Genomic DNA, 27,637 nt, shown 5'->3' on the forward strand with positions numbered 1-27,637 from the left:
GTCTCACCCTTCTGAGTCAGAATAACTTGCACTGGTGCTTGGCACACATGGTACATTTAAGAAGTTCCATCACATGCCAGCCCGATATAGGGCTGGCTTGGCATAACCAGATTGGCCTTTGAAAAATGTATTTTATAATAAGATACAGGCTTTTGATATCTTGCACCTCTACATAGATCCAATTAAGGTTTGTATCTTTCCTCATTGGGTGCTTAAGCGTTCCACGGTGGTTTATGTTTAGGGATTGAGTGTCTCCACTCCTAACTACTTTCCTGTAACTCCCTCTATCTAAGGAGCTGTAAATCTGGGTGTTGCTCTACAAATCAAGGGATCGACATGTGCAGTAATTGTGCAACTTTAGGGGATTTCTATAGTCACGCCTCACCAGATAAAACTTTCCAGAATATTTCAGTGGAAAATGGCACAGAATACCGGAAACCTTTCCTGACATAGGAACAGATTCCTGCTGAAATGTTCATATGGCACAGAATGCCGGAAACCTCCCCTGACATAGGAACAGATTCCTGCTGAAATGTTCATATGGCACAGAATGCCGGAAACCTCCCCTGACATAGGAACAGATTCCTGTTGAAATGTTCATATGGCACAGAATGCCGCAAACCTCCCCTGACATAGGAATAGATAGCTTCCTGTTGAAATGTTCATTCGTAAGTGGAAACCTCAGAATATGTGGTAATTGTGCATTATGGAATTGCTAAACCCCATAGTATTGATAATTACAGGTGCACTGTAACGAATGTACTCATAAACAGGACCTGAGCATTTGCTATACTAGTTGTGAGCCCCTAAATATGCAATTATGAGTACATGACTGATGGTATATGGCTTCATTCTAAAGTATAAAAAAAAAGGGATGATGGAATGCCACAGGTGATTATTCAGGCCTCATCCCAGTCCATCGTTCTTTTGCCTGCCATGCCACCTCAGTTTTGACCAAGCCATATGCAAATCAGTCTTGACCCTGCAGCAATGGGAACAGTCCAGACCGAACTGCCAGGCGAGGGCCTCCTTGAACCGAAACACAAGCAACCCAGGACCGCTTTCACCCTAATTAGGCCTCATCAGCCAGGTATAGCTTGGTTCAATTGATACAGTGTGCATGGGACACATGTCTGGGCATACCCATCCCATTTAGGGAAATACAATGCATACAGAGAAGGGATGAATGGCATGCTTAAATTAATGTGCGAGATCAAAAAGGACTAGCCTATTTGTGAATTTACATAGACTCAAGACTGTAAGGCCGCAGAGACGACTGGAGGCTCAACGCAGAATGAGGACGCAAAATGAGGACGGAGGAGGTTTCATACTTGACGAAGTCTTTTTAGAAGACGAGGAGGTCCCGATAGGCTGTTTGAAGGCAGCATTTTGGGGCGTTTTTGAGGCAGTTTTCCCCCAGATTTCTCCTCATAAGAGAATGGGTGCTTCCCTTTTTTAGAGGTAGAATGCAGAGCTTCATGATGGGACTTTTTTTTTTTTTTTTTTTTGTAGATATTTTGTGTCCCGCAGGGGATTTTTCAGACCTGCCCCTTTTCTTAGTCAGATGCACTGACGTCTGAGAACTACCACTGCCCTCATCATCAGACACCACAGAGGTTTTTTTTTATCTTAGCCTCTCCAGCCAAATTAGTAGTCTGCCTTCCCTGTCTTTTAAGGTTTTAGAATAAAAAGTCCTGCAAATTCTACAGTCTAACTTTATGAGCAAGGTAAAGGCAATCAACACAAGCCTTGTGGGTGGGGGGGGGATCTTCAAAATGTAGCTTTTTCTTCCTACGTGACCCACAAGGTCTGAATAATCCTTTTTAGAAGTCTCAGACATTCTGTACTCACAAAATCCAACAGATGAAAGAAAACGGAGCAGAGCTCAGGGAGACTCCGTCATTAGACGTGCGGTAGAAAATCTGAGGGACTTGCCTCTCTGTGGAGTGTCCTAGAGGGTGCTAGACACCCGATTGTCTGTGTTTCAACTTTGGTTCTTTTTTTACAAAAGGACAAGGATTGGCTACTACAGTGACTGTGCTGTTCATTATAGCCTACTATAATATGTTTTATTACTGTTATATATATGTTTGGTTTTTTTTTTTTGACTGTGAGACTCCCACCTCGGCAGCGGGGATAATTCAAGCATTTGAATCTATAAAAGATTCAATACTGGATAAATGGAGAATTACTGCCAGAGGGCGATGGGGAACAAGAACAGAATTACAAATCAATCAGGAAATTACCTGGACATAGACTAAGGGGCACATGCATCCATTCAGAATTTGCGATTCCTAAATAGCAATTTTTATGGAATTGCTATTTAGAAATCGCTATCTGCAATGCATGACCCCATTGCGAACATCTGTCGAATCGTAAAAATCGCAATCGCTAATAGCGATTTGATGATAGTGATTTCACTAAAAGTGAAATCGCAAAACTACTTTATCGGTGTTTGCGTGTCTCTAATAGCGAAATTGCAAATAGCGCGTCACATTGGACGCATGCTGATGACATCACAACCAGGAAATCATCCAGCCATGCTTCATTCAGTGCCCAGAGAAAGTGAGAGGAGGAAGCAGAGTGCTGGAGCTGAGGCGAACCATCATCAAACTTGGCTTGCAGGAACTTCCAGTGCACAAAAATGGATACACCTACATCAGGGGAGAGTGCCATGCCCAGGAAGCACAAGTTAAAATTCAGTGAGAGGGAACTTGAAAACCTCATAGAGGAGGTGGCCAGAGCCATGACAAGCTCTTTGGCAAACTCTCACTCGAAGTTCCAGAGGCTCAAAAACGAAAAATATGGCTCCGGATCAAGAGCAAGGTAAATGCTGTCAGGGTCACACACAGCAGTACAGATGACCTCAAGAAGTGGTTGTACAACCTGCGTAGCCGTGTCAAGGAGCGAATAGCAGATAGGCTGAAGGAGGCCAAGAGTACTGGAGGGGGCCCATCAACAGTCCCTGACAACACAGCCCTGGAGGACCTGGTTGAGTCCACAATGCAGCCAGAAGCAGTGGTGGGAGTGACCAACCTGGAAGCATCCGGAGCAGCCAGTACTTCACAAGGTAAGATGCATGCAACCATACACATCAAAGTACTGATCAATTGTGCACATCCCCTCAGTCCAACCCCAGTGTACAGATAGAACTCCAGTCCACCTTTTCCCTCAAACCCCAAATGCATTATGGGAGTTGTAGGCATGTCACGCAAGTGGGTAGTCAAACACAACAATGGCAAGTAAAACACGTCAACACTGCATGACAGTCAGTGATTGCAGTCACTGATTTAATGAGTGCAAAGTATGCTTATTGTCACACAACAGTAGCCTTAACACAAATTAACATTTGCACTGTTTCACATCACAGATGCAGCAGAAGGAGACACTGATGGCAGTGAATGTGTAGACATCATGGAGACTCCTTCAGAGGCTGATGTGGAGACACCTGTGGCCTCAGCAAGCATACCCTCTGCACCCACAAACGCAGGGCCCCAGTTACATCACTGCAGCCCATGGAATCTGAGCTGGCTCCTGAACCCACACCTGTGACTGGCCAGCCTCATGTGATCCCCACAACTACACCCCAGGCACAGGTCCGACAGAGGTGCAGCGCAAGGGCCCGAACTGCAGCACAGGATGACCACACTCCAAATGTGTGGGGTGGCGTGGAGTTCCAGATTTTGAGGGTGCAGCGCCTGCAAGCAAGACATGTGGGGCCAATACAGCTGCAACTCACCAAATTGGCTAAGAACATCACAGTCATGACTGATTGTGTGCAGGAACTAACAACAGCGGTGGGGGAAGGAAACAGGCAGACCAACACAAGCATGCAGGAGTTGACCAGGGTGATGTAGGAGGGCCACGACACACAGAGTAAGCATCGGCAGTTCATGATGCGCATGTCAGCATATACCAGGTCAAACTACAACCTTTGTAACACCACTGCACTGCTGTCACGTTGGTCTGTGGCCATGCAAATTGACATGGGCCATTGTTGTGGGGATGTGGCCAGGGCCCTTGGCCAAGTTACCACTGCCATGGAACAGAACCAGGCTGCTATTGTTGGGGGCATCAATATTACAGGGGAGGAAGGGAGTGAGGAGGCATCCAGCCTTAGCAGCCTGTAGGTGCCAGTGACCACTAGCAGGAGGCGCAGTACCCACAGCACAACACCCTCCGGTGCGCCCATGGGGGATGTTGCAGATGCAGGCGAGAGGCATTTGGGGGTGCGTGGCAGGAAGCGCTAAACTGACTTCTTCTTTATTTGCCCATGGTGACGTAACCATGAACAAAACCATGATTGCAACTGAGTTCCAGGTCCTGGAATAGTTTAATTTGCAATTTTTAGCATACAATCACTGTGCTACTTAGCACCTTCCATGTGTGGCTACACACTACTACATGGTCTCATTCTAGTAAATACTTTTCTGTTCAAATATGAAGTGTCGTGTCTCATCATTACATTCCCCAGAAATAATGTTATGTGATGTCTGCACGTCTCCTTTGCCCTTCTGCTGAGCTTGCCCAATGCGCTTGTCGTAGTTGTGCCGGTGGCTGGTTGTCCTCCTCAGACTTCAATGGGTATGCCTCTCCTGGTAGTAATATTGTGCAACATGGTACATGCAGCCACAATCCTGCAGCAGGTCTCTGGCCGGTACTGTAATGCTCCACCAGTTTTGTGTAGGACGCGGAAGCGACTTCTCAGCATTCCAAATGTGCGTTCAATCACATTCCGTGTGCTGATGTGTGCTGCATTGTACCTCTGCTCATGTGGTGTGGCTGGGTTGAGGTATGGTGTCAATATGTAGTTCCACACGACTTATGCGCTGTCACCTACAGGGTAGTACCACCACCCCCTTTTGTACCGCTTTGTTCGCCATAAGTTGGCAGGGTATGCTCAGACGTGAGTCCCTTGCTCACTTTGCCACTGGATTCAAGCAAGCCTGGCTGAAGATGGCTGAAATGCCAGAAACCGGTCCTAGGAAGCTTGTTTCCGGTCCAGGGAAGGCATGGCTTGGCAGTTCGGGCTGGACTGTTCCCATGAGGCACAGGGTCAGACTGATTTGCATATGGCCATGTCTGAACTGGGGTGGCAGAGTGGGCTAAAGAACGGTGATGGATCATACCCAGATCTGTTGACTGGGTGTGAGTGTTTGATTGGTTCTGATGCTCCGTCCATCACCACAACCTTTTGTACCTACAGGGTAGTAGGCAAATGGTTAGCGACAGATATGCATTGCCATTTTGTCATTTTATGTTGAGAATAAGTATATGTGTTTACCAAGCAGATGTCCTTCGCCAAATTCACCCCTGAGCAGATGGGTGTGTATGCCACTGTGTCGGAATATATAGGAGTCATGTGTGCTTCCAGGGTATTGCGCCACAATGTCTGTTATGATATGGTTTGCATTGCACACTACTTGTACATTGAGTGAATGGTAGGATTTCCTTTTCCTGAAAATGTTTTCATTATCGGCTGGGGGACAAATGGCAACATGCGTACAATCTATGCAACCAATCACATGAGGGAACTGTGCTACCTGGTAGAAGTCCAGTTTGGTCTTGTTCAATTCCTGTTGGGTTGTGGGGAAGGTGAAGATCGGTGTGAATCCTTGTCATCATGGCATCCAGAAAGGACTTGAAGAAACGTGAAAGGGAGCTTTGTGATACCCCTCCAGCTACAGCTACTACCCCCTGGAAACTGCCTGTAGCAAGTAGGTGCAGGCAACGTAGGACCTGGACATGTGTGGGGATGGCATGGGTCCTACGGGTCTGGCGCTGCATTAGTGGTTCCAATTCTGCTATTAGGTGTAGGATCATTGCACCTTTTAGCCCGTACTTGTCGTGGAGTTCATCTTCTGTTTGTCCCAACAATGTGATGCGCACTCTGAAAATCCGCTCCTGTATTCTCCCCCTGCGCTGGGCTGCTGCATGGATCCTCATCCTCCTCGCCATCACGTAGAGCGCTACCATAGTGAAAAGCTTCAGGGGCCTCCTGGGTCAGTTTAAATAGGTTTCTGAGTGGTTGCACTTGTGTGATTTTTTTTTACTCCAGTTTACCACCTGATTGTGATTCCCCTTATTCTGCACATGCAAAGTAGCGATTTTCGTGCGAATCGCTATTTGCGAGTTTACATGCATTCGTTTGCGATTATTTGTTTGTGAATCGTTATTTGCTATCACTGTTAAGGTACTCGCAGAAAAGGAATTGCTTTTTTGGCTTTCGCAATTTGTGCAATTCCTTATTATTGTGATTTTGTATACTTTTCGGTAATTGAGTTCATACATTGGGAAAGGCAGAATTGCGCTCGCAAACAGCCTTTTTTTGCGATTCACAATTTTTGCAAGCCATTTTTAGCTTGATGCATGTGCCTGTATGTTATAAAGGCCAAATGAAGGAATAGTGATTTAATTAATCACGTAAAATAAAGATGGATATTAGCTGAGTTGGCCAATTTTCGATCTTTGGGAGTACATTTATCATATTGGGTCCACCTCATTAGCACTACCGCTACAAAGAAAATAATAGCACGCTTAGCCAGCAACATTGAACCATTCCTCCATTGTAGGGAAACTGAGTTTTAATAAGCAATGGGAAAAGTTTTCATATTCCAATTCAATTACTCAAACTTAAATAAAGCTTGATGAATTTGATCCAGAGCAATTGAGCGTTGAGCCTTGTCCTCGAGTTAAACTAATCTTTGCATATCATGAAAACTCAGCTATACTTACCTAAAAAAGGCTCCTAATGTGTAATGTAATTTATATCTTCCCAATTGACGTTTAGTTAAGCATTGGTTTAAAACATGCGCTCAACTAAACTGAGCATTTCTATGGTGTCTATGATGATGTTTAACTTGTTGGGAGGAGGGCCTACAAGCAAACATTAAGTGATACTTAGATATTTTATCCCTAGAAATCCACCCAGGGCATGACCATTATCCAACAGACCGTTATCCACCAATAAAACGTTATCACTATGAACCTTTGGTGCTGACAGGGAAGACCATCCTTACATAGTTTAGCAACATGCATGTGCCTCTTAGCAATGAGGTAACTGCATTCTCACTTGACATCCTCTGAGGTCGCACTCCTATTCACCACTTTCACAGAAAACACTCTTTTGGCCTTGGAAAGATCACTGGAACGTTAGAGTTATGTATTGTATCCCTTTGAATGGTCCCTAGGTTACTTGAGATACTGTAAACTGTGCTATATGATTGTCTTGAAGAGGGCCACCCAACTCAAAAGCGACATGGAGCACCTCACACAAAACTATTGACCATTTAAAGACTGACAGCTTTCCATTGAGCTCTTTTTTATTGTTGATGTGGCCATCCAGATATTGAACCGACATCTTCAGAGGAAGATCACTTAAAGAAGAGACCAGAAAAAGTGGCAAAGAAAATAACTCTACGCCCATATATAATTGTATAAAAGAAAGTTGTTCGGATATTGGGACAGAATACATGGTATAATGTTCAGACTAGATTTGCGAACATACGTACACTCCTTGCGCATGAGTTACGCCTGTGATGATATCTTCCTCTGGTTTCGTTTTGGTGCCCCTTTTGCCCCACATACCTTTTTTCTTGTTTACCGCTCTTCCAGGTTGATTTGGAAGAGTAGTTTCTCTTTTTCAAGCCATTGGGATAATGAGACAATAAAACTGCATCCTTTGCATATAAAAGCACGGGTACTAGTTTCCACTTAACGATGGGCATATTGTACCCTCCAACCCTCAGTAAGGATTCTGACACATTGATATACAATAGAAGCAGTATTCGTGCCAAGATGCATCCTTGATGCACCCCCTGAGCCAGGCTGAAGGTTTCAGTACATTCTCGATCTACTCCAGGCATCAAGGTAGAAATACGTAGCTCGTTTAAAAACTGACCAGCTCCTCTTCTACACCCATTGAGTAGAATAGTGCCCACAGCTTAGCTCTGGTTATGCTGTTGAAGGCATATGAAAGATCCACAAAGGCCAGGTGTAATGTACTAGATCTGGGAATGGTATATGTTTATATTAACAAATGTAGATTTTGCATTGCTCAGTTGTCCTCAGTCAAGATCTAAACCCATACTGGACCTCAGAGTATATTATGGGGCGCCACCCAGGTCAGTATTCTTTCCTACATAACTCTTCCAATGATTTTTACTGCTAAGACCAGCATGCTACCTGGGCTGGTAGCATAGTGGGGATCCTGGGTTTTCTGTTTTTAAAGACTGGTACAATAATTAGTAAGGAGATGTGCCCATAAACCAGTGTTCTATTTGTACAGGTCCATGGGAATCCCATCTGGGCCCGGGGCTTAGTTGATGGACTTTTGTTTATTTCTAACTCAACTTCATGGAGATCAAAGAAAATCACCAATGTATAAGGTATTGGTGCTAATGTAGTGTCACCAGTTTCCCTACTATAAATTGCTTTAAAGTGGGCAACCCAAAGATGTGGTCTTATCTTCGTGTTCGTATTATATTCTGGTGCATTATAAAATTTGTTTCTACTTACAGCCTTCCAACATGCCCTGCTTTCCTTTATCTTGTATGCTATCACAAGATGTTCCCATGCCTCCCTCTGTAGGTCTGTCTTCCTTGATTTCAAGGCTAACTTTTAATCAGCTCTGAATATAATAAGTTCTGCCTTATCCTTTGGCGTCTATTTTAAGGCCTTTGAAACCTTTTTTTAGGCGATGTACCGGCTTTATCAAACCGCCTGCGATGGTTTCATCAATAATTCTATGAGGTTTCATCAATAAGCCTCTTGTACAGATACCAATTGGGGGGGCAAAGGCCGCCCTTCGGGGGGTCTCGCAACTTGGATAGCCACAGATCTAGGTTGCAGGGCCGCTCCTTTTCTACTAAATTTAGATGATATTCTGGCGGTATTATTGGAGTGGCCAGATTCGCATTGCCTTTTGGTATTGAATGTTTATTCGAGGCCAGTTAATGTCTCGCAAGAATCCTGCACCATTGAGGAGCTCGACCTTGCCCTCAATGTAATCCCAGAGGGTACCCCTTACATAGTAGGCGGTGACTTGAACTGCCACTTCGAGCCACTCTTGGGATCTCTGGATGGTTTGGCTCAGGAGGAGGATCTCGCCTGGTCCATACCATCTTCCCATCTACCGGCCCCAAGAGCATGGTCCCCTCTGGCATTACAAATCACATCCCTTACTTTAAAACACGGGCTTAGGGCTTGCAATGGAAGATTACCTTTGGATATCCCCCCAAGATGTACCTTCCACAGAGAGGACAAAACATCTAGACTAGATTATATTCTGGTCCCACTGGCTTTGTGGTCACAAATAAGGGACTTTCGGGTAATACCAAGAGAAGATAGCGATCATAATGCTCTGGAGCTTGAGCTGTTTCAGTCTGGTCCGGAGTCCAGGGAGAAGAACAAGGAGATACCCGACTGCGGGCTGTTACTCTCAAACAACAGACGCAGAATAAAGTGGGAGAACCTAGCTGCCAAACAAGGGCCGTTACTCAAGTTATATGCCCTAATTATTCCCATGCTAGAGAAGGCCCAAGCCCTCAATATGCAAGGCAGCACTCCGGGATTATTTAATCAGTTGGGGCAGCTACATGCAGATTTTATCACATTTACATCGGAAATTTTTACCAGTAAATCCAAAAGGGCAAACGAGTTTACTCCGGGTCCCTCATGGTACAATTCTGCATGCAGGAAGGCCAAAAGTGACCTTCTGATGGCAATTAAGACAGGACAGGGTCGGGCAGAAATTAGGGAAAGAAGACTGGTATATAAATCCCTAACTGAGAACGCAAAACTTGAATGGGAGCACCATAAATGGGAGAAACTAGTGACATTTTTGGCATGGGGAGACTCGCGGAAATTTTGGCGCTGTGCAAAAACAGGCACAGAGTCGCTGGTCTCCGCGGTAGAACCTAATATCTCAGCAAAGACCTGGCAAGGACCACTTCCAGTCCCTATACATGTCACCTGCGGGGACTGGAGTTGACCCTGTCCAGGTAGAAATTACTAATTCGCGGGGACTGTTATTTACACTCAAAGAAGTCAGAACAGCCATTATGGGTCTGGCGTCAGGAAAGGCACCGGGCCTGGATGGCCTTCCGGGAGACCTATTCAAGCAGGAACCAGAAGTCTGGGCACCCTATTTTACGCTTCTGTTTAATTCTATCTTGGAGGGCATGGAGTTACCCGATACTTGGCTGGGCGCAGAGATTGTCCCAATTTTCAAAAAGGGTTCGCCTCTGCTCCCAGCCAATTATAGGCCAATTAGTCTCATTGATGTCCCTCAAAAATTATTTGGTAGACTCATCCTCAATCGTTTACAAGACTGGATTGAGGAATCAAAAATCATGAGCACATATCAAGCTGGTTTTAGAAGAAGCGTTTCTACCATTGACCAGATTTTTCGTTTAAATTTTATCCACTGGAAGACTGTGCTAATAGAGGGCGGCACCTTATACACGGTTTTTGTTGACTTACGTGCCGCGTTTGATTTAGTGCCCAGGGACAAACTGTGGGTTGTTCTGGAGGACCTAGGGCTTCCAACCGACATTTTAGTAATTTTGAGAAGACTGCATTTGGGGAATTTTGCAAGGGTGAGGTGTGGGAGAGGAGGGATTCTCACAGACCGTTTCCCCGTTGACAGGGGGGTTAGACAGGGCTGTGTGCTGGCACCAACTCTTTTCTGCCTCTTCGTCAACGGGGTGATCAGTTATCTGAACGCCCTAGAAGATACTGATGCTCCCAGGCTTGAAGGCACGAGGGTACCCGCTATTCTTTTTGCGGATGATACCCTGTTGCTTTCCAAGTCCCCCATGGGCATGCAACGGATCCTTGATGGATTCGCGAATTTTTGCGCGATCCGAGGTTTGGAGATCAATGCTTCTAAAACCAAGTATATGATCTTCAACCCACCACAGACAACACGCGCCAATCCTACCCTTGGGTCTTCCAGGCTGGAGAGGATCCACACATTTGAATATTTGGGGGTAACATTAAACCAATCCATGACCTGGGACTCCCACCGTCTCAGGGCGAACTTAAAACTGACCCAAATGATAGGAGGATTATCAAGGATGACCCGAGGACTGACTTTCCAGCCGTTTTCCCCTCGCTTGCAAATCTATAGAACACAGACAAAAGGGGCAGTGACCTATGGAGCCGAATTATGGGGGCATACTGCTACCAAGAGCATGCAGGTCACTGAGAATAACTTTGTTAGGCAACTGACAGGCCTCCCGTCTAGCACCCCCCTCCTACCCCTTAGACTCGATTTAGGCCTTAGACCAATTACAGAAGAGCTGGGCCTTAAGCCCCTAATGTACTGGCGAAAATTTTGGTCAACACCTGAACTATCTAATTACAGATCTGAGCTTCAGGAGATCTTGCGGCTTTGTAATCCCGCACGGATTCCTTGGCTGAGATATATCAAACAAACTTGTGAGGCATTAGGTAGACAGAATCTATGGTCGGACCCTGAAAACACCTGCCCCAGAACCTCACGAAAGTCTCTCTCTAAAGCCTATTACGAGTATCACTTATGCGCTCACATTGTTAATACTGAGGAGAAGTCTTTAACGGGAAATTTTTGGGGTCAAAAGACTCATACCATCTAGAGCTTGTATATGATAACATAGGCCCCCCGCTCACTAGAAAGCTTTTTATGCAGTGGCGGTATAGTACCCTCCCTCTTAAAGTGCATACTGCTCGCTGGACAAGTACCGAGACTACATTACAATGTCCAGCTTGTGCCCACCCGAGGGAGTGTGACTTGCACATATTATTCTTCTGCCCAGCATACAGAAGAGCAAGGAATTATTGGCTTGATCCACTGCTTAAAAACTTGGGTTTTAGGCGGTATCTTCCCGCATACAGGATTTTAAAAAGAGATTTGTCGGCCCCAATTGTATTTGCAGTTGCAAAATTTTTAACAGCAATGTGGTACAGTCGTAACCAATGTATTAAGTTATTATCAACTGAATGATTGTTTTATATTCTGGTCAATTGTTTGTAATTCATTGTTTTTACCATCTCTAACAATTTTAATATATTGTAATTCTTTTATGGTCCAAGAGACCGAAATAAAGACAAAGAAAGATACCAATTGCAATGAAAGCCCCTGTCACCTCCGAGGCACTGATACTCCAACTCCAGATTACAATTAATAACCCTAGGCAAAATCTATCCCAGGTCTATGGGTTTCCAGAGTTACCTTAATGGTTTATCTTTTGTTGGGAGTCAGGTGTGATCAACTGCTTTACTAAACGTTTTACCCGTTGGGACTGTTGCAGTGATAACTAATGGATTATGGTTATTAAATCACACTGTCTGATTTCACCTTCAAAAATGTATTTATTCAAATGTCTAGAAGTGAATATATAATCGATAACTGTACTGTAACTACCACTTACAAATGTAATTTTGGGCGTTCTAGATGGTCAGGTGGACTTCGAGCACTTCCTAAATCATGACGTGACAAATACTTGTACAACTCATGTCCCCTCACTTTCCAGGGTTCAGCCTTGTCCACCGGATTGTTTACTGAGAAAATACTGGTAGTGGTGATCATTGCCTAGTTCCCAACTTTTCATCAAAATCCCCCCAATAATTAATTTAAAACTGTTGCCAGAATAAGTAACACTATTATATAAATCATCAATAAATTCAAATAGTAATTGGTAGTGCTGATTAGCTTCAAATGTAAAACCGTAGTTATAAATATTGCTTAAAATACAATTGACATTTTCCGTGCCACTTTAAATGAAATGCCTGGTAGGCCCTTTATTTATAGTGATTGGTAATATAGAACATTGTAGGGTAACCTTGAACCAAGCCTTAAGGCCTCCCGTGGACCTACAGGAGACCAAGAGAATGGCATGTCAGGAAAACAAGCAGCCCTCAAAGTCTATGCCCTTTGTCGGCCGGGTTTCTTGTAACTATTCGATGTCAAATAATGCAATATATTCAATCCATATATAATTTACCAGCTACACCAGCAATACTCCAGCATATAATTTTTAGCTCTGAAAACGTGGCAAACTATTATATGGAAGTCGACTGGCATCTAAAGCCACAAGTCTAATACTACTAGGGGTAAGGCCAAACTTTTGGTCAATTGTCATTTACTTCAGTCAATGCGGACAAACGGTTGTGTGTTTGGACCTGGGATACAAAATTAATGGAACAAGAATAAAGTCACCACCCAACTGCTGTATCTTAGGTTTCAATTGCCTGTAGAAATAACCCTGGGGCAGTAACTGGATTGTTCCCGGATGTGTCCGTCCTAATGACGAGTGATGTACAACCCTCATGCCAAGTGAGAATGTCGAAGAGCTTTAGAGCGTGCAGCCCTCTCCATGGGGCCAAGCTGGATTGTGGACAATCTAGCCACCCTCCGCCTAACGAACAATCTCAAACTGGCTGAGTGTCATAACGGCGCAGTGGTCACTTAGGAGTTTATTATGAACAAAGGTTTCTCTTCAGGATCTTTATATGTCAAATGCAATTTTTAGAAATGGAACTAACCTGTTAGATTAGAGGTAATTCGTAAATAAAGCAAGCAACGTATGCCCTCATGAATGAAGACATTTTTACATAAACACAGAATGGCCAAAACCCTACACTACATCAGTTCCCTTGATTTGTTTCCGCGGTCAATGGTGTTGGGCACAAGCTCATATAGTGGAGCTGAAAGAATTGCGTCTAGAGCACCAGTTCATTACACAGAGCGATGCCATCTCCCCTACTTGCATTAAAGCTGAGATAGGTGACCATTAACCACTTGCTTATCACAAACAAGTAGGTGTGTAATGGAATTATGATGGACTCAAGAGTTCCATTAAAGAATGCCTTAGTGGGACTATCATCTGCACAGCTCGAAAAAAAGTAATGTCAGTTTTCAAAAGGTTGCTTAGATACGTTTCTGGAACGTTTACAAAGTTTCATGGAAAACTTTGCTTAGCAACTTTTGGTAAGATTTTTGCTTCCCCATCTATTTGTAAAGTGTTATTCCTTGCAACAATTTATATGACAAATATCCTTATTTAACACTAGCAAATGGATCAGTATAAGGTACACATTGTAGAAAACAGTCGGGCCTCAATTATAAAGAGGCAATTAAATTTGAAGTACCACACCCCAGTAAACACTGATACCCTGAGATGTAGTCTTTAGCAATTGCCATAAATACTGCACATTCTGAATTTTCTCTCTGAAAATGGGAATCACATGAGAAATTGAGGTTTTCTGCAACAATTTCTGCACAAATATTTATTGTATATGTTGTATGCTCAGTAAAGTGACAGGTTTCACCTGCCACAATTTGCATGGAAAGAATTGCTGGGCGGTAATTACCGCAATGCTTGATACTTGGATCCCTGCACAAACTCCTTTTAGCAAAGGGATGGGAATTCCAATTCCCCCCACCTCTCACCACCTAATAATCAGCGGTGTAGCATTCTTGTCCTCTGCAATGTCATTGAAAAGTGCTGAAAATGTAGAGATGGATGGAAAAACAAAAAGAAAGGTCACAAAGAAACTTTCTTTTCAAGCTTTGTGATACGTGAAAATTAGCACCTTTGTACACCTTCACCAAAAAAAAAAAAAAGCCTTGTGCACCACTAGTTATTAGCAAACACTGGGGATGAGGGAGCATGCATTAAAAACTCCAAACTCAAGTGCAAGAATTTTCAGAGTTCCAGTCTAACCAGGCTTTGGGCTACTAGAGCGATCCCCATACTGTGAATAAACTGCCATTTTCTGGCCATTTGGTGCCACAACCAACTCCTCAATTATGGTCTAGGCATGTAGGTGCGGAGATAATGGGTGATTAGAATGAATGCTTCCAGTCGTTATCTCCACACCAAAATCTGCCCATTATTAGTTAATCCCCATTGAATGGGGAATAAACACATTTATTTGGGTTTTCAGGGTTAAATTCTGCATGGTATTTTCTTTTCATGCAGAATAATGCTCCGATTAAGCACACGCTTTGAGCAAGTGGTATATCGGGGCAGGTGCAGGTGGAGGAAAGGGCCAAGGAGGATGAGGTTACATGCTTCCCTCATGCCATGGGAGCAGGTCAGGCAGGGGCTGTGGAGTGGTGATGGGTGCAGTTTGCAAAGCCTAAAGCAATTTTACTTGCAGGATTTTCCATAAAGTAAAACCAGGTACGGTGTTCCAACACCCAGAAAATCTGGATGCAGAAGTATTGAGCCATTCATAATAGGGCAGAGGCCTATATGGTGTCCTAAAACTGCTGCCATACCTCATCGTATGGAAGGGCAGTCTCTGACAAACTAGTTGACCCAAGTCAATTCAGAAAAGCCTGCTTGTTTGAGGCGAAGGGGAAGTACCGAGTGGATGACATGTTTGCAGTGAAAAGTGAAGTAGAGAAGTATCAGTGTACTAAACATTGGGAAGACCATGATGTGACTGAGGCTTCATACCACCCTGACCTATGCAATAAATATTTCCTCAAGAAAGGCAATGCTGGACAGCTAGGGAATTAATAGTGAGAGTGAAGAGATTTCCCTCTGTCATGGCCATTTGTGACGCCACCGCTAGTTCTGAATTTGGCAGCTGGTTCAGTGTCTAGAAAAGTGTCCCATCGGGAAAGTATCAACACCTCTACCATATGCAGGAATCTATGCAAACATTTGTCATGCATCCAAGCAGCTGTTGGCGGGATGTCGCTGCCATCTTCTAGATAATCTAGAATAGAAACATGGTATTTTGAGCCCCCTGTGTGATAATCATTCAAGAATTAGTCCATTCACAGCACTAAGTTGGAGGGACAATCTGTCAGTTTAAACTGAATGAGTTTGTTTGTGATCACCTTTCCCTGGCATTTTATGTGAATTAGGGAAGCTTGCTGCTACGTCCTACAACCGGCATTTTTTTAAATCAGGTTTTAGAAGCGCGTTGGAGGGGGTAGAGGGTGATTGAGGGCAGTGTACAGGTGTCAGCTTTTACATCCGACCCCCCAACTTGCCTTGCATAACAATTAACTGAAAGACCTACTATCATAAAACTCCTTACATGTTGGTATAAACAATACCAAATTAGTTTAGCATAGAAGAAGTTCACATGAAGCACTATTTTCTTTAAAGCATTAATTCTTTTGTGCAAATACATACAAAATAGACTACTATAAAATAAATATTGAGGAACAAAGGGCCAGATGTACGACGCCCAAAATAGCGGCTCGCAAATTGCGAGTCTTTTGCGACTGCAGTTGCGGTTGCAAAACATTTGTACATGGAGTTGCGCTCGCTATTAGAAAGGGAACACCCCTTCCTAATACCGACTCGCAATTCCAAAATAGCGATTCGCAAATAAAGTGTGACTCGCTATTTTGGTATGGTACATACCCCTATTGGTTTTTGCATGCGCAAACTGGTTCGCAAACCTGTTTGCACATGCAAAAACAGTCGTACATCTGGCCCAAAATCTATTAGGTCAAAGAAAAATAGGCAAAAACGTCATCACCGTTAGAGGCCTAATAATTACACGCAATATGTAGCTATTATTTGGGAATCGGCCATTAGGTACTGTGTTAAATATTTCTATCCCCCAGGCTCTTCAGACAGTAAGAACTGCTACAGAGTCTCAATTTGCATTAGCTAAGCAAGAACGTAAGTAAGTGCATCACACTGTGAAGGTGTTAGGAGTGATTTAGAGCGGAAAGAAGCTTTACAGTAAGAGATAAAGCTTGGAAGAGGGCTAACACAACAGAATATAAGGCTGGTTCAGGAAGCAATCCATGCTTACTAGTGACATAGCAGTGCCAGCTGCTGACCGAGCAAAGGCTAAAGATTTCTTACCTGCCTAGAAGCTACAAATTTACTTTAGATGACAAACAGACCATAGGGAAGGAAGAGTATAAAGAAATGCTTTTCATTGAAGATCTATGTTTCACAAATTAGATTAAATATGAAACTATCTAGTTCAAAAATGCACACGCATAGTTACAAATGGAAAGGGAGAGACAAAATTGCCTCTAGACATGGACAAGAAGCGGGATGTCTGAAACATCTAAATAGGGTTTGGGATGCGCGAGGTGGAAAATGGATAGTGGATGCAAATGGTCATTTCAGCTTCGAATTCTGAGCTTTCCAAGACATTCCTCAATCATACCGAGGATTCACAGCTCACTGGTGATCAGAATGTCTTGACGTAATAGAGAAAAACAAAATCCCTTGCAAAGTTGGCAGACTAGGAACCTTGCAATCATAACAGAAGAGAGAGAGAGAGAGAGAGAGAGAGAGAGAGAGAGAGAGAGAGAGAGAGAGCGAGCGAGAGAGAGAGAGAAATTGATTCACTCACAGGGATGGATTTAACCTTCTAACCATTTATCACAGCTGCTTTTGTTGGAGACAAACTGGTAAGGAAACAAGTTACAGAACACCTGTGGATAGTTTCAGTGCTAGACCCAGCAGGATGCAGAATAAAAGAAGGTGATCTAGGTTATGGTTCAAATTACCAGTCAACTCCTGATTCACATTAGTTGTATCACTGTCCCTTGCTGGTGGGCACCAAGTGAAATCTCCAGGGGAAGCAAACAAATCGAAATCCGCACTAAAATTCTGAATTCTTCCACTGCTATCAAAAGAGTATCTCTTGTTCAGAGATGATCTGCGCGAAGATCGATTATACTGCAATAAAAAAATATAAGAACACAGAGAATTAATAGATCGAGCAAACAATGTACATAAAATATGTGCATGCTACCAAAATATCATTTTTTACTATATGTCACAGCTTTGGAAGTAACATGTATGGTGAAATAAGTCACAGCAGATTTCCTCATACTCCTCACACCACTTCACAACATGTTTTGCTATCACTAGAAGTCAAGTATACCATCCCGCAGGAGATCCTCGCTCGTATATTCAGTCTCCAGATCCTAAAGATCACTGGAAGAGTTTGCTTCGTGGCGCACAAGCCTCATCTACTCAACGGTGGCATGCCTTATCATCGGCTATTCTCCTCTTTGGGCTGTGGCTGCGATACCCAACGGACATCACAAAGGGGCTCTTTGCTGTAGATCCTATCACCACCAATCAGGTTGCAAAAATACACCTCAAATACCTCTATTGCTGGACACTAACAGGACGGTCTAGGAATATTGGTGAAAATTAACAATGGAACCCTATAGTTTTTTTCCATTTTGTAGTGAGGTCTACGCTAAGGTTAAAAACAGATCAAAGAAAATATATATAACCTAATATTTTCTCTGGTCAGGTTCCTAACCTAATGAGGCGAAGAGTAAACCCCCACCATTAATGAAGAAATAACAGTAATAGTTATTATCCCCAAGACTTTCATCTCACGTCTAAGGTTTGGAGTCAACCCAACTAAGCTAGTGATGTATTAAATCAAAAAAAATCTTACAAAAATAAACACATGAAAAGACCATCAAATTAACAAGAACCAGATGCTTTTGTCGCAGTATTTCCTTTGTCATGGTAAGCAAACATACTTATTGATTGATATATGTCAATATAATCAGCATAATGGTAACACGTGAAGCATTGCTCATGCAAACAACTGTGTTGTAGTAGGTTGTCTGCCATCTCTAGTGCAGAGTGGTAAGTGTATCACAGTCATAGAGCTTAGTAAGTCCTTAGATTCTCACCCTAAATTCCTAATTGGAAGGTCACATGGGTACGTGGCTATATGACTGTTCCCCGGTCGTCTACAAAAAAGTGAGCAGAAGTACCTATTACTTCAAGTTATGCATCCTACCTGGTTATGGAGCGGCTTTCCTGGGGGAGAGAAAAAAAAGGAAGGGAAAATAGCTACTTACTTTCCCTGACATTTGTCCCAGCTATTGTGCCTACCCGTCTTCCACCACCCCAGAGATAGAAAATACCCTGGGCTGTTCTTGCCAATTTATGTGGTTTGTAGGGTCAAAGGAGGTTCAGTGTCATTGGGTAAACGTGTAACATGGTATGTGTAAATACAGACAGTGGGATCGAGTGGCCACCATACTGGATGAATGCGGTCTACATAGAGTAAGAGTTAATCAGTGTAGAAAAAGGGAAGAAACTTATTCGTGAAAAAACGTTTTTCTTTTGGGGGGGTAGGGGGGTAGATAATTGGCCAAAAAGGTTATTGCCATAAGTTCAGAGTAAGTGGCAGACCTGAAGTACTAATGGCATTTATTACGAATTTTCTCTCAAGTCCTATTCATTTGACATATGCCTAGATATCACCTCATCACCACTTTTAATCAATAATTCCTTCAAGTGAGAATGATTTGGCCTCTCACGACTACGCCTTATTTTTATATCTGCATAAGTGAACTGTATTAAAACCTTAGTTGCATGTCGAAATCCCAGATCCTTTTACTATGCACTATTGTACAGCATAGATAGATACTACAATAGGTACAGAATCGGAGAAGTAGGGATTATATTTTTGTTTTGGTGATTTGCAAATAAAATGGTCTAATGTTGTTTGTGTTGAGCTGAGCCATTCAATTAAAAAAAAATATATATAAAAGTAACACAGGGTTCATAGTTTTACATTCAGTGTCTCAGCATGCATAACCAGGGTCGGCATAAACAAAATGTTCGCAGAAAGAGAACTTCTAAAGTGTGGATTTATTTAACTTTTAATCCTCCCGCACATAGTTTGTGAAAACATTGGAATGAAATACACGCAAAATCTAGACTCATTTCTTTAGTTTTCGAAAACCAGTCATATATTCCCCAAATCAGAACAATGCAGTCAAAAGGAAATGTTAAAATGAAAATCAAAAGATAGAATCTTGACCTCAGAATCTCAGCAAAGTATCTCTTGTATGTCATACAGGCACCCTCGGTTCAATCTATTCTTACATAAAATAAATTGAAAGAGTGTCTGGCAATCTATTGTTATTAACTTGACATCTTTAGTGTTCACATTCAGCTTCTTGTAATTCGAGGTACGTGAAATATAAAGTCTTTCAAACCTCAGCTTGCAGAACAATTTCCCCAAATTGTATGGTAAAAGAATTAATGAGTTCTTTTTGAGATTTTCACAATTTATATTTTCCAACTTCTTCAAAGGCTGTGAAGCTTGCAAAATTTTGAAGTAATTTGTGGAGGTAAAACTTTGCAATTAAACTTAAGTAAAATATCCCATTTAGTGCAGTGTAAGATAGCGGTGGCTAATGGTTGTTCTCCACTGCTGCTGGTCTTTCTCCATCCTTACTTTTAACCTCTTCCTTCATTCTATAGGATTGGCTTCCTACCATTCTATTTGTTTAATGCACTAAAGCAGAAGTCGTCAGCATACACAAGGCTAGATAGACAGTATAATGACAGAATATAATCATTATTACAATTATAGTATATCTGTACATAATATTACCTGGACTTCCTGCTTCCTAAACGTAGAACAGTTTATTGACAACGACATCAAATCTCACCGACTTGAGAAAACATCTACTTGGGAGTTTTCAATACAGTTGGATAGCAGGTGCCATTGAGAGGGAGAGATAGAGTGTGTGTGAGAGAGAGTAGGATGAATATATATACATATATATCTCTCCCAGAAGTGGATCTCAGAATAATAGTAAGGAAAGACATAACATCTAGTTTATCAGTTCTGGTTCAGCACTTTCTCAGATATTAAAGGATGACCTGCAAGGCACACCCCAGCCTTAATCTAGCTCAACCATAAACATGGTCAGATTCGCCCAAAAACAGGTAATTTCATAATCATGTATCAATGATCAATCAGATAAGATGAAGTAGTCCCTGTGATGGTTCAATAAGCCACTTAAGGCACAAAACAGAATGTTAGTACACACAAGCCCAAACACAATGTCCTCAGAGGGATTAGTATTTAAGTGTAGGACATAAATAGACAAAAATGTATTTTATACATCGTATTGAAAAAACACTCTTAGGTGCTCACCTTTCCATGGGTACCGCCATGTTGAAACTGGATGCTTTTTACTGATGATTTGTGAGCAACAACTGTGTTTATTGAGCAAGTCAGATTCCTCAAGTCATATTGGTAAATTTTTCCACAAATAGACCCAATTGTTATTCCATTTCCATCAGGCATGAAGTCCACAGCAGTCAGAGGTGATTCAGCACACAGAATTTTGAATAAGCTTCACATCAGAAACCAATAGTAAAAAACATTTTAAACAAATACACTTCAGACACAAGTGACATTGACAAAAACACACGTAAAGAGAGCGCCATAAGAATAAGCTGTAAGCTAACAGAAAGAAATCAAATGCATGTAACACCACCACAAAATGCTCTCCCTTAAGTAACTAGTGGAGCAAAGTGGTATAGTAGGCACAGAGCGGAAGGGTATACTATCTATTTTTGTTACTATCTAATTTTGTTGCTGACATTTTGGGCAGGTAGTTATGCTCTTTCTAGTAGATGTCCATTCCACCTCACGAAAATCCAACCTGCCTGAGTTTCACAGCCCTTCGGAACAGATTCCCATACCGAGGCTTACTACCATGTTTGGGGAGTTAGGGGCCCACCCTGAACTTACCATGTTGAGAGGAGTCACTACCCCATCAAAGACACCTATGTTATGTGGAGTGTGCCACCAGTACAAACAACTAGGTCTATGGCTGGGAATCCATGCCTGGTTTCACCAATTATCCCCCTATGGTTGTTGTACATTGTGGAACACTATTGCTGAAGGGAACATACATAGAACCTCAACCTTTGTACATCCTCAGTGAAAGCAATATGCTGTAAAATGCATGAGGGAAAGATCCATCAGATCGCCCAGCCCACTCCCAAAATCCAATACTTAGCTAGACTATTCAAGGGTATCTTGATGAGTGGTCAATGCAACCCAGAGTGTATAATAAATCAGGCTTTGTGTGGAGAGAAAAACTAGGTTTCTTTGGTTCAAATAGTTACTCTACAAAGCACAGTACTACAACATTCATAAGGCACCAGGGAAGACTGTGTCAGATACCTCTTTATGAATGTGATCTGACCTGACTGCTGAGGAGCTTCAGATGATGTGGTCAAATCAGAAGGTTCAATTTTCTAGCTGACGGACCCGATAGACATTAGTTTTCAACAGTTCAGCTGCTTGCACATAACAAAGGTTAGTGCTGAAATAAACATTTTGAAGTGCCTGGGACCAAAGAGTGAGCAACGCCAACGTTAATTGCTTATGTTTGCTCATGCAGTTTATTAATTGGAGACCATTTAATAATTAAACCCTTTTTAGCACTGCGATCTGATGACTAAACAGAAATCCTGCCCAAGGTCTTAAAGTCCACTTCCCTCGGGCTTTACTTCATTGGCTCATGTTTGCTACTTAAAATCTAGACTTCAAGCCTTATTACGAGTACGGCGGTCCTGGGCATTCTAACCGCCACCACCCTGGCGGGTCCGCCTGCCATATTATGAGTGTAGGGGTGGGATCGCCGCAAGACCGCTGCATTCACCCACCCGCCTTGACGGTCTTCCTGGGGCTACCTCAGTGGCGCTCCCATTGGCAGATCGCCAAAGTCGTAATAAAGCCCTTAGTACAATTTGCAAAACATGTTCTAACACTATAGTGGTTTAAAATGAATGCTCATATTCAACAAGTCTACCCTTTTAAACAAAACTATTTTCATGAAGGAAATAATCTGTAAACACCTATAGAATGACATAAGGAGACCAATGTGAGCCATACCTTAAAATGCATAACAATTTGAAAACACAATATCAAGGCCATGTGGTGGATGCAAAAGCACACTAAATGTATATGTAGAATACTGTAAACAATACAAAGCAGAGCGACAATGATGCAAACAAATTATTGAGGCTAGGCATTGGGATGAAGTGCTTGGGGGTAGGCCTTGGGATGAAGTGCTTGAGGGTAGGCATTGGGATGAAGTGCTTGAGGGTAGGCCTTGGGATGAAGTGCTTGAGGGTAGGCATTGGGATGAAGTGCTTGAGGGTAGGCATTGGGATAAGGTGCTTGAGGATAGGCATTGGGATAAGGTGCTTGAGGATAGGCATTGGGATGCAGGCCCGAGGCAGTGTCAATCACGCCAGGCCCCACACTGTGTCATTTATTTATTTGATGGGTTCTTCTAAAGTGCAGTAAATCATGGCACTGAAAAAGATCCTGTGCTGTGATCGAAAATATAACCTAACAGCATAACTTATTTTGGGAGGAATGAACAAATAACCAGGCCTTTAGAGCGTTTCCTGAACTTAAGATGTGATAATAGGAACTAGCATGTTAGGAGATTGTCAGGACCACCGTACACAAAAGCTAGCAGCAACTAGATTGTTAAGTGACAGGCTTAGTTCTAGTGCCCAAACCTTGGTAAGAAATATAAATGTTAGGACATGGCCAACGCCATATTGGACGAACTTTAGCAGGAACTTTTATGATAGAGACAGTCAATGTCCTAGTGCCAAACACTCGCAAGAGCTAGGACTTTTGGGATCAGTAAGGACTCATGTGCCCAAAGCCTAGCAAGATTTCGGATGATGGAGAGCAGGCATGTTCCCATCAGGTTCACACAGCGATGTCTCTGAACTGCCTTCCCCTTGCATGCCGATGTGGGTGAAGCTCAGACTAAACTACCTCTGACCTACATAGATATACATCCCCATTACGAGGTGATGCCCTAGGAGGGTGACAAGAGAACCTTTGACAGCTGGCCTTAGGATGCAGTAGCACTGATACTGTATAGGCATCTGCTGATGGCTCTGCATAAAAAAACATAATCCCAGATACGAATTCAAAGCCTGCAAGTCTGAAACGAGGAGCATCTAGAAAGTGCATTACAACTGGTTCTACAGAGCTTGATTTGTTTTACATTTAGGGTATGGCAGAAACGTGGGTACAGTTGGCTCCATTTCCTGCATATATCTTCATAAACGGCACTCAAACAGACATCATCTGTTACATCTACCAATGCTGTCAACAGTCTGCTTCTCAAAGCTCACGTCGATCTGGTACATGTGGACTGATGGTCCTAATAGCTCATGGCAGTGTTTCTTTGACTTCTGGGGACCACCACGAAGTCATCACTGGTAGCCGGGCACGGCGGTCCAGTGATTAATTTCAGTCGGTGGAGCCCGGCTTCACTCATTTGGCGTGCCCACATTTATTTTTCCTCATCAGACATTGACTACAAGCAAGAGAGAGAACGGCAGACAAATGGGAAAGAAGTAACAATAGACAGACGGAAAAAGCATGGCAAAGGGAGAAAGCACAAACCTGCACGAGTGAGATAAAGGGGCAGGGAGTGTCTGATAGTGGATGGAAGAACCATACCTTCGATTTAGCACTATGCAGCCTTGGTATAAGGTGCGCTGACATTTAGATCACAGGCAGCAGGTTTCTGAGCAGAGCTTTGGGCACAGGCACTCATTCTATTACAATTTATGTACTGCCCCAGCCTATGCAAATTCTACAATCTGAACCTCAAAACAATTAAAACAAATACTGACACAAATATAGAAAGAACAAATACACAAATTATTAAATATTTTATTCAATTCTCAAACAAAAGAAATCCAGAAATCTAAATTTTAATGGGAAGTTTGGAGCTTTCCAAAATTTGGTACGACTTGTAAAAGGTAAAGCAATATGCTAAACAGAAGCAGTTTTTTAGGGTCTTAGGACCATAACCTCCAAAAAAGACCCGCTTTTATTATCTTTTTAACATCCACTACATCCCCATTAATAAAGGGATACCTGGGGGTGCAGGAGGATTTTTATCTTTAAGTCCCCCTGGCCTACATCCCTTAAGAGCTCCTAGAAATACGGTTGAGCCCCCCCTGACGTTTAGGAGTCAGGGTGAACCTGATGATGAAGCATGATACCAATAGGGTGTGTGAGGCTTAAATAACAAAAGGAATCTTTTCCTTTCCGCTGTTGCGGTACACACCACCATAAGAAGTTGAGAAGGCTTTAGGAGCCACCTTGGGGTCCGGATACACTGTTGTGAGTAGAGTTTAAACAGTGAGGAGGTATCCTCACCCTCACCTCTCTTACCCCTTCTTTTGGACAGTGGGGGGCTCTCACTGCCACTTGTGGGTTACATGGATGTGGTTGGCCAGGATGATCATATAAGTGTTGAGAGGGTTGGTCTGAATTATGAGCTTTGCCATACTCCACAGATAAAGTTGCGGGTGATTGAGCAGTAGGGGACCTGGCTGATTGACTGGGTACAACCAGCCAGGAAGGAGCACTTCCAGCGGAGGATGGGTTTTTGGATGCAGGTTTCATGTAGTTGTTTGAGGAGGATGCGGTGGAATATAGTGTTGAAGGCCAAGGATAGGTCCAGTAGGATGAGGGCTGCAGTGTCTCTTCTGTGCATGATTGTGATCATGAGGTCATCTGTTGCAGCAATGAGGGCTGTTTCAGTGGTTTGGTTGGGAACAAAAATTGAATGACATGAAGAAGATGGTTTTCATTGAGGTAGTTGGCTAGGCACTTGCTGGTCAATTTCTTCAGGACTTTGGCTGAGTAGGTTAGCAGGTAGATGGATCTGTCATTGATGAGCATTATCTCTTCTTTCCAGTTCTTCTTTAGGAGGAATACTGTGGCGCATTTCCAAGAATCTGTTTGTGGTACTGTCGCTGCTTCCACAAATCAAGCTAGGGATACAAACTTAATTTTGAGACTCCAACTTCAGATTCCTTCACATTTACAGAGCGCTTAATCTTTTTATTTTACATTTTGCTTTTTATGTACATATATACTGTAGTAATCTTGTAATCTTTACATTTTGTAAACGGTCACAAACCCGCTGAGTAGGCATCAGTTTAAGAACTGCTGCCGTCTGGTACAGCCAAGTATCAAGATCATAGTACATCTTTGTTGGACTTGGCCCTTTTTGGCAAGTTCACCCCTGAACTTTTTGCCAGAAGCTCTGACATGGTGGTGGTGGTTTTAGGCCTCCGGGCACTTTAGCACTGTGGCCCAGTGTAAAGTGCGTGCACTCTCTATGTACATGTAGTGAGATTGACCTGCCCTCCCATAGGAATGCATGTGGGATAAGTGTGTCCATGGTAACTCCTGGTATGAGAGGAGTGCAGGGCTGAGTTTAGTATGTATTAACTTGAGGATAAATGCTGTGCAATGGTGTGCGCAGATTTATGGTGACTGGTGGAGAAATGCCACTTTTAGAAGTTGGCATTTCTGTGTGCTGTGTGTCTGCCTGCCTGGTGTGAATTGCATGTCTGGCTTGTGATTGACACGAGCTGAGAGGTGTGGGTGGCTCCAGAAGGGGCAGGGTGAGTCAGCACTGAGCTAAATGGGACACCTGGAGGAAGAGTGGTGGGAGGAGTAATCCCCTGACTCTGAATAGGACTGTGCCCAGGCTGTACAATGCTGGCTCTGCCCCCTGTGGTGTGTCTGATCACCTAGCCTCCACCTGACAAAGGCTTGGCAAACAAAGTGCTCCAAATCCCCCCTAAACCAGTTCTGACTGGTATCCCCAAGCCATGTGCTGTGACACAAAGGGAAATGCTAGTATAAATATAGGGGCTGTGACCCCAGAAAAATGTTCAGTCTTGGTGTGCTGTTCCTGCTGGAGCGTGCTGCTGCTGGGGCCCATGGGGTGCTGCCATGAGGGCTTGCCTCCCTGGGCCCTGCATTGTCCCTTGATGCCTGAAAGGACTTTTTGGACCCCTTTTGCTCTTCTGATCATCTTCCCGGACCTTTAGGACTTCTGGTAATCCTAGCGACTGGTGAGCGCTTTATTTATTTTGCTACAGAGCGATTTATTTTCCCAGAAGAGGAGCAGAGCATGGGGGCTGCACAGCGCTGAGCTGCAGCCCCTTCTCAGAGGGAATCCCGAAGTAGGGATTCCCCCCGTGATGCCTAAAATCGCGGGTGCCCACCCCGTTTTAACGCAGAGTTTTGCTTATTATTCGGCGGGAGCCTACCCCGCCTTATGGGTTCTGAACAGCGAGTGCCCACCCCGCTGCATGCCTTTATCCTGAAACGGGAGCCCACCCCGCGTTTCACCGCAGCGGCCCGAGCCGCTTTTGAACCTTTCTCCGGGCCGCTAGTTAAGGGCGGTACTTCCTGCAGGCTGCCGGAAGTCAGAGCGGGGCTCCCGTAAGCTTAGGAGAGCCCCGCACGTCTGGAAGTAAAAGTCCCGTGTCCCAGGAGGGGGCCCGGGTGAAGTGAGGAGAGCCCTGGGCAGAGAGGCTTGACCGGAGCCTCGAGGGCTCCCCATGTGAAGTCTCCACAGCGGGAAGCAGAGACCGGAGCCACAGCGGAGCGGAGTCCCCCCGCCAGCCCCGGTGAGTAGGGGCTTTGTCCGTGTTGGGGTGCCTTGTGAGGTCCTGTGTTGGATCCCGTATTCCGGCCTATTTACTGAGCGGCCCCCGCCTGAAAGGGGGTCGCTCCAACGAAGGGGACACATTGTTGTTTAAAGGGCCAGAGGGGCCCGTGTTCTCCCCAGTGTTCGTGCCGATCGAGGCACCAGTGACTGTGCGCTCCAACAAGGGGGGCATTAGAAGGCCAGGGAGCCCAGTGGGGGCTTCCAGATCGGAGCACATTGTCGGTGCTTGTGCTCAGGCCCCAGCTGCCCCCCTGACAGTGGGAAGCTGTAACGTTTTGCCCACATTCCTTTTCGTACAGAGTCCTAGTGGGGACCCCAAGGGCCCAGTGAGAACCCAGGCCTTCA

At 43.7% G+C, this 27,637-nt stretch overlaps 1 protein-coding gene across 4 annotated transcripts in view; it reads right to left on the reverse strand.

The window, feature by feature from the left end:
• LOC146855889 (protein NEDD1-like) overlaps nucleotides 1-27,637 on the reverse strand; it is a 305,997-nt gene that overhangs the window by 106,259 nt on the left and 172,101 nt on the right. For all 4 annotated transcript variants that reach the window (XM_085650678.1, XM_085650679.1, XM_085650680.1 and 1 more), the window contains exons 7-8: nucleotides 20,911-21,112; nucleotides 17,486-17,657 (exon numbers count right to left, since the gene is read on the reverse strand). In XM_085650678.1, coding sequence (XP_085506804.1) covers nucleotides 17,486-17,657; nucleotides 20,911-21,112 — 374 coding nt within the window. The remainder of the gene's footprint in view (nucleotides 1-17,485; nucleotides 17,658-20,910; nucleotides 21,113-27,637) is intronic.

Source organism: Triturus cristatus, chromosome 4_1 (genome assembly GCF_964204655.1).
Source record: "Triturus cristatus chromosome 4_1, aTriCri1.1, whole genome shotgun sequence".
In the NCBI taxonomy this organism is placed as follows: Eukaryota; Metazoa; Chordata; class Amphibia; order Caudata; family Salamandridae; genus Triturus; species Triturus cristatus.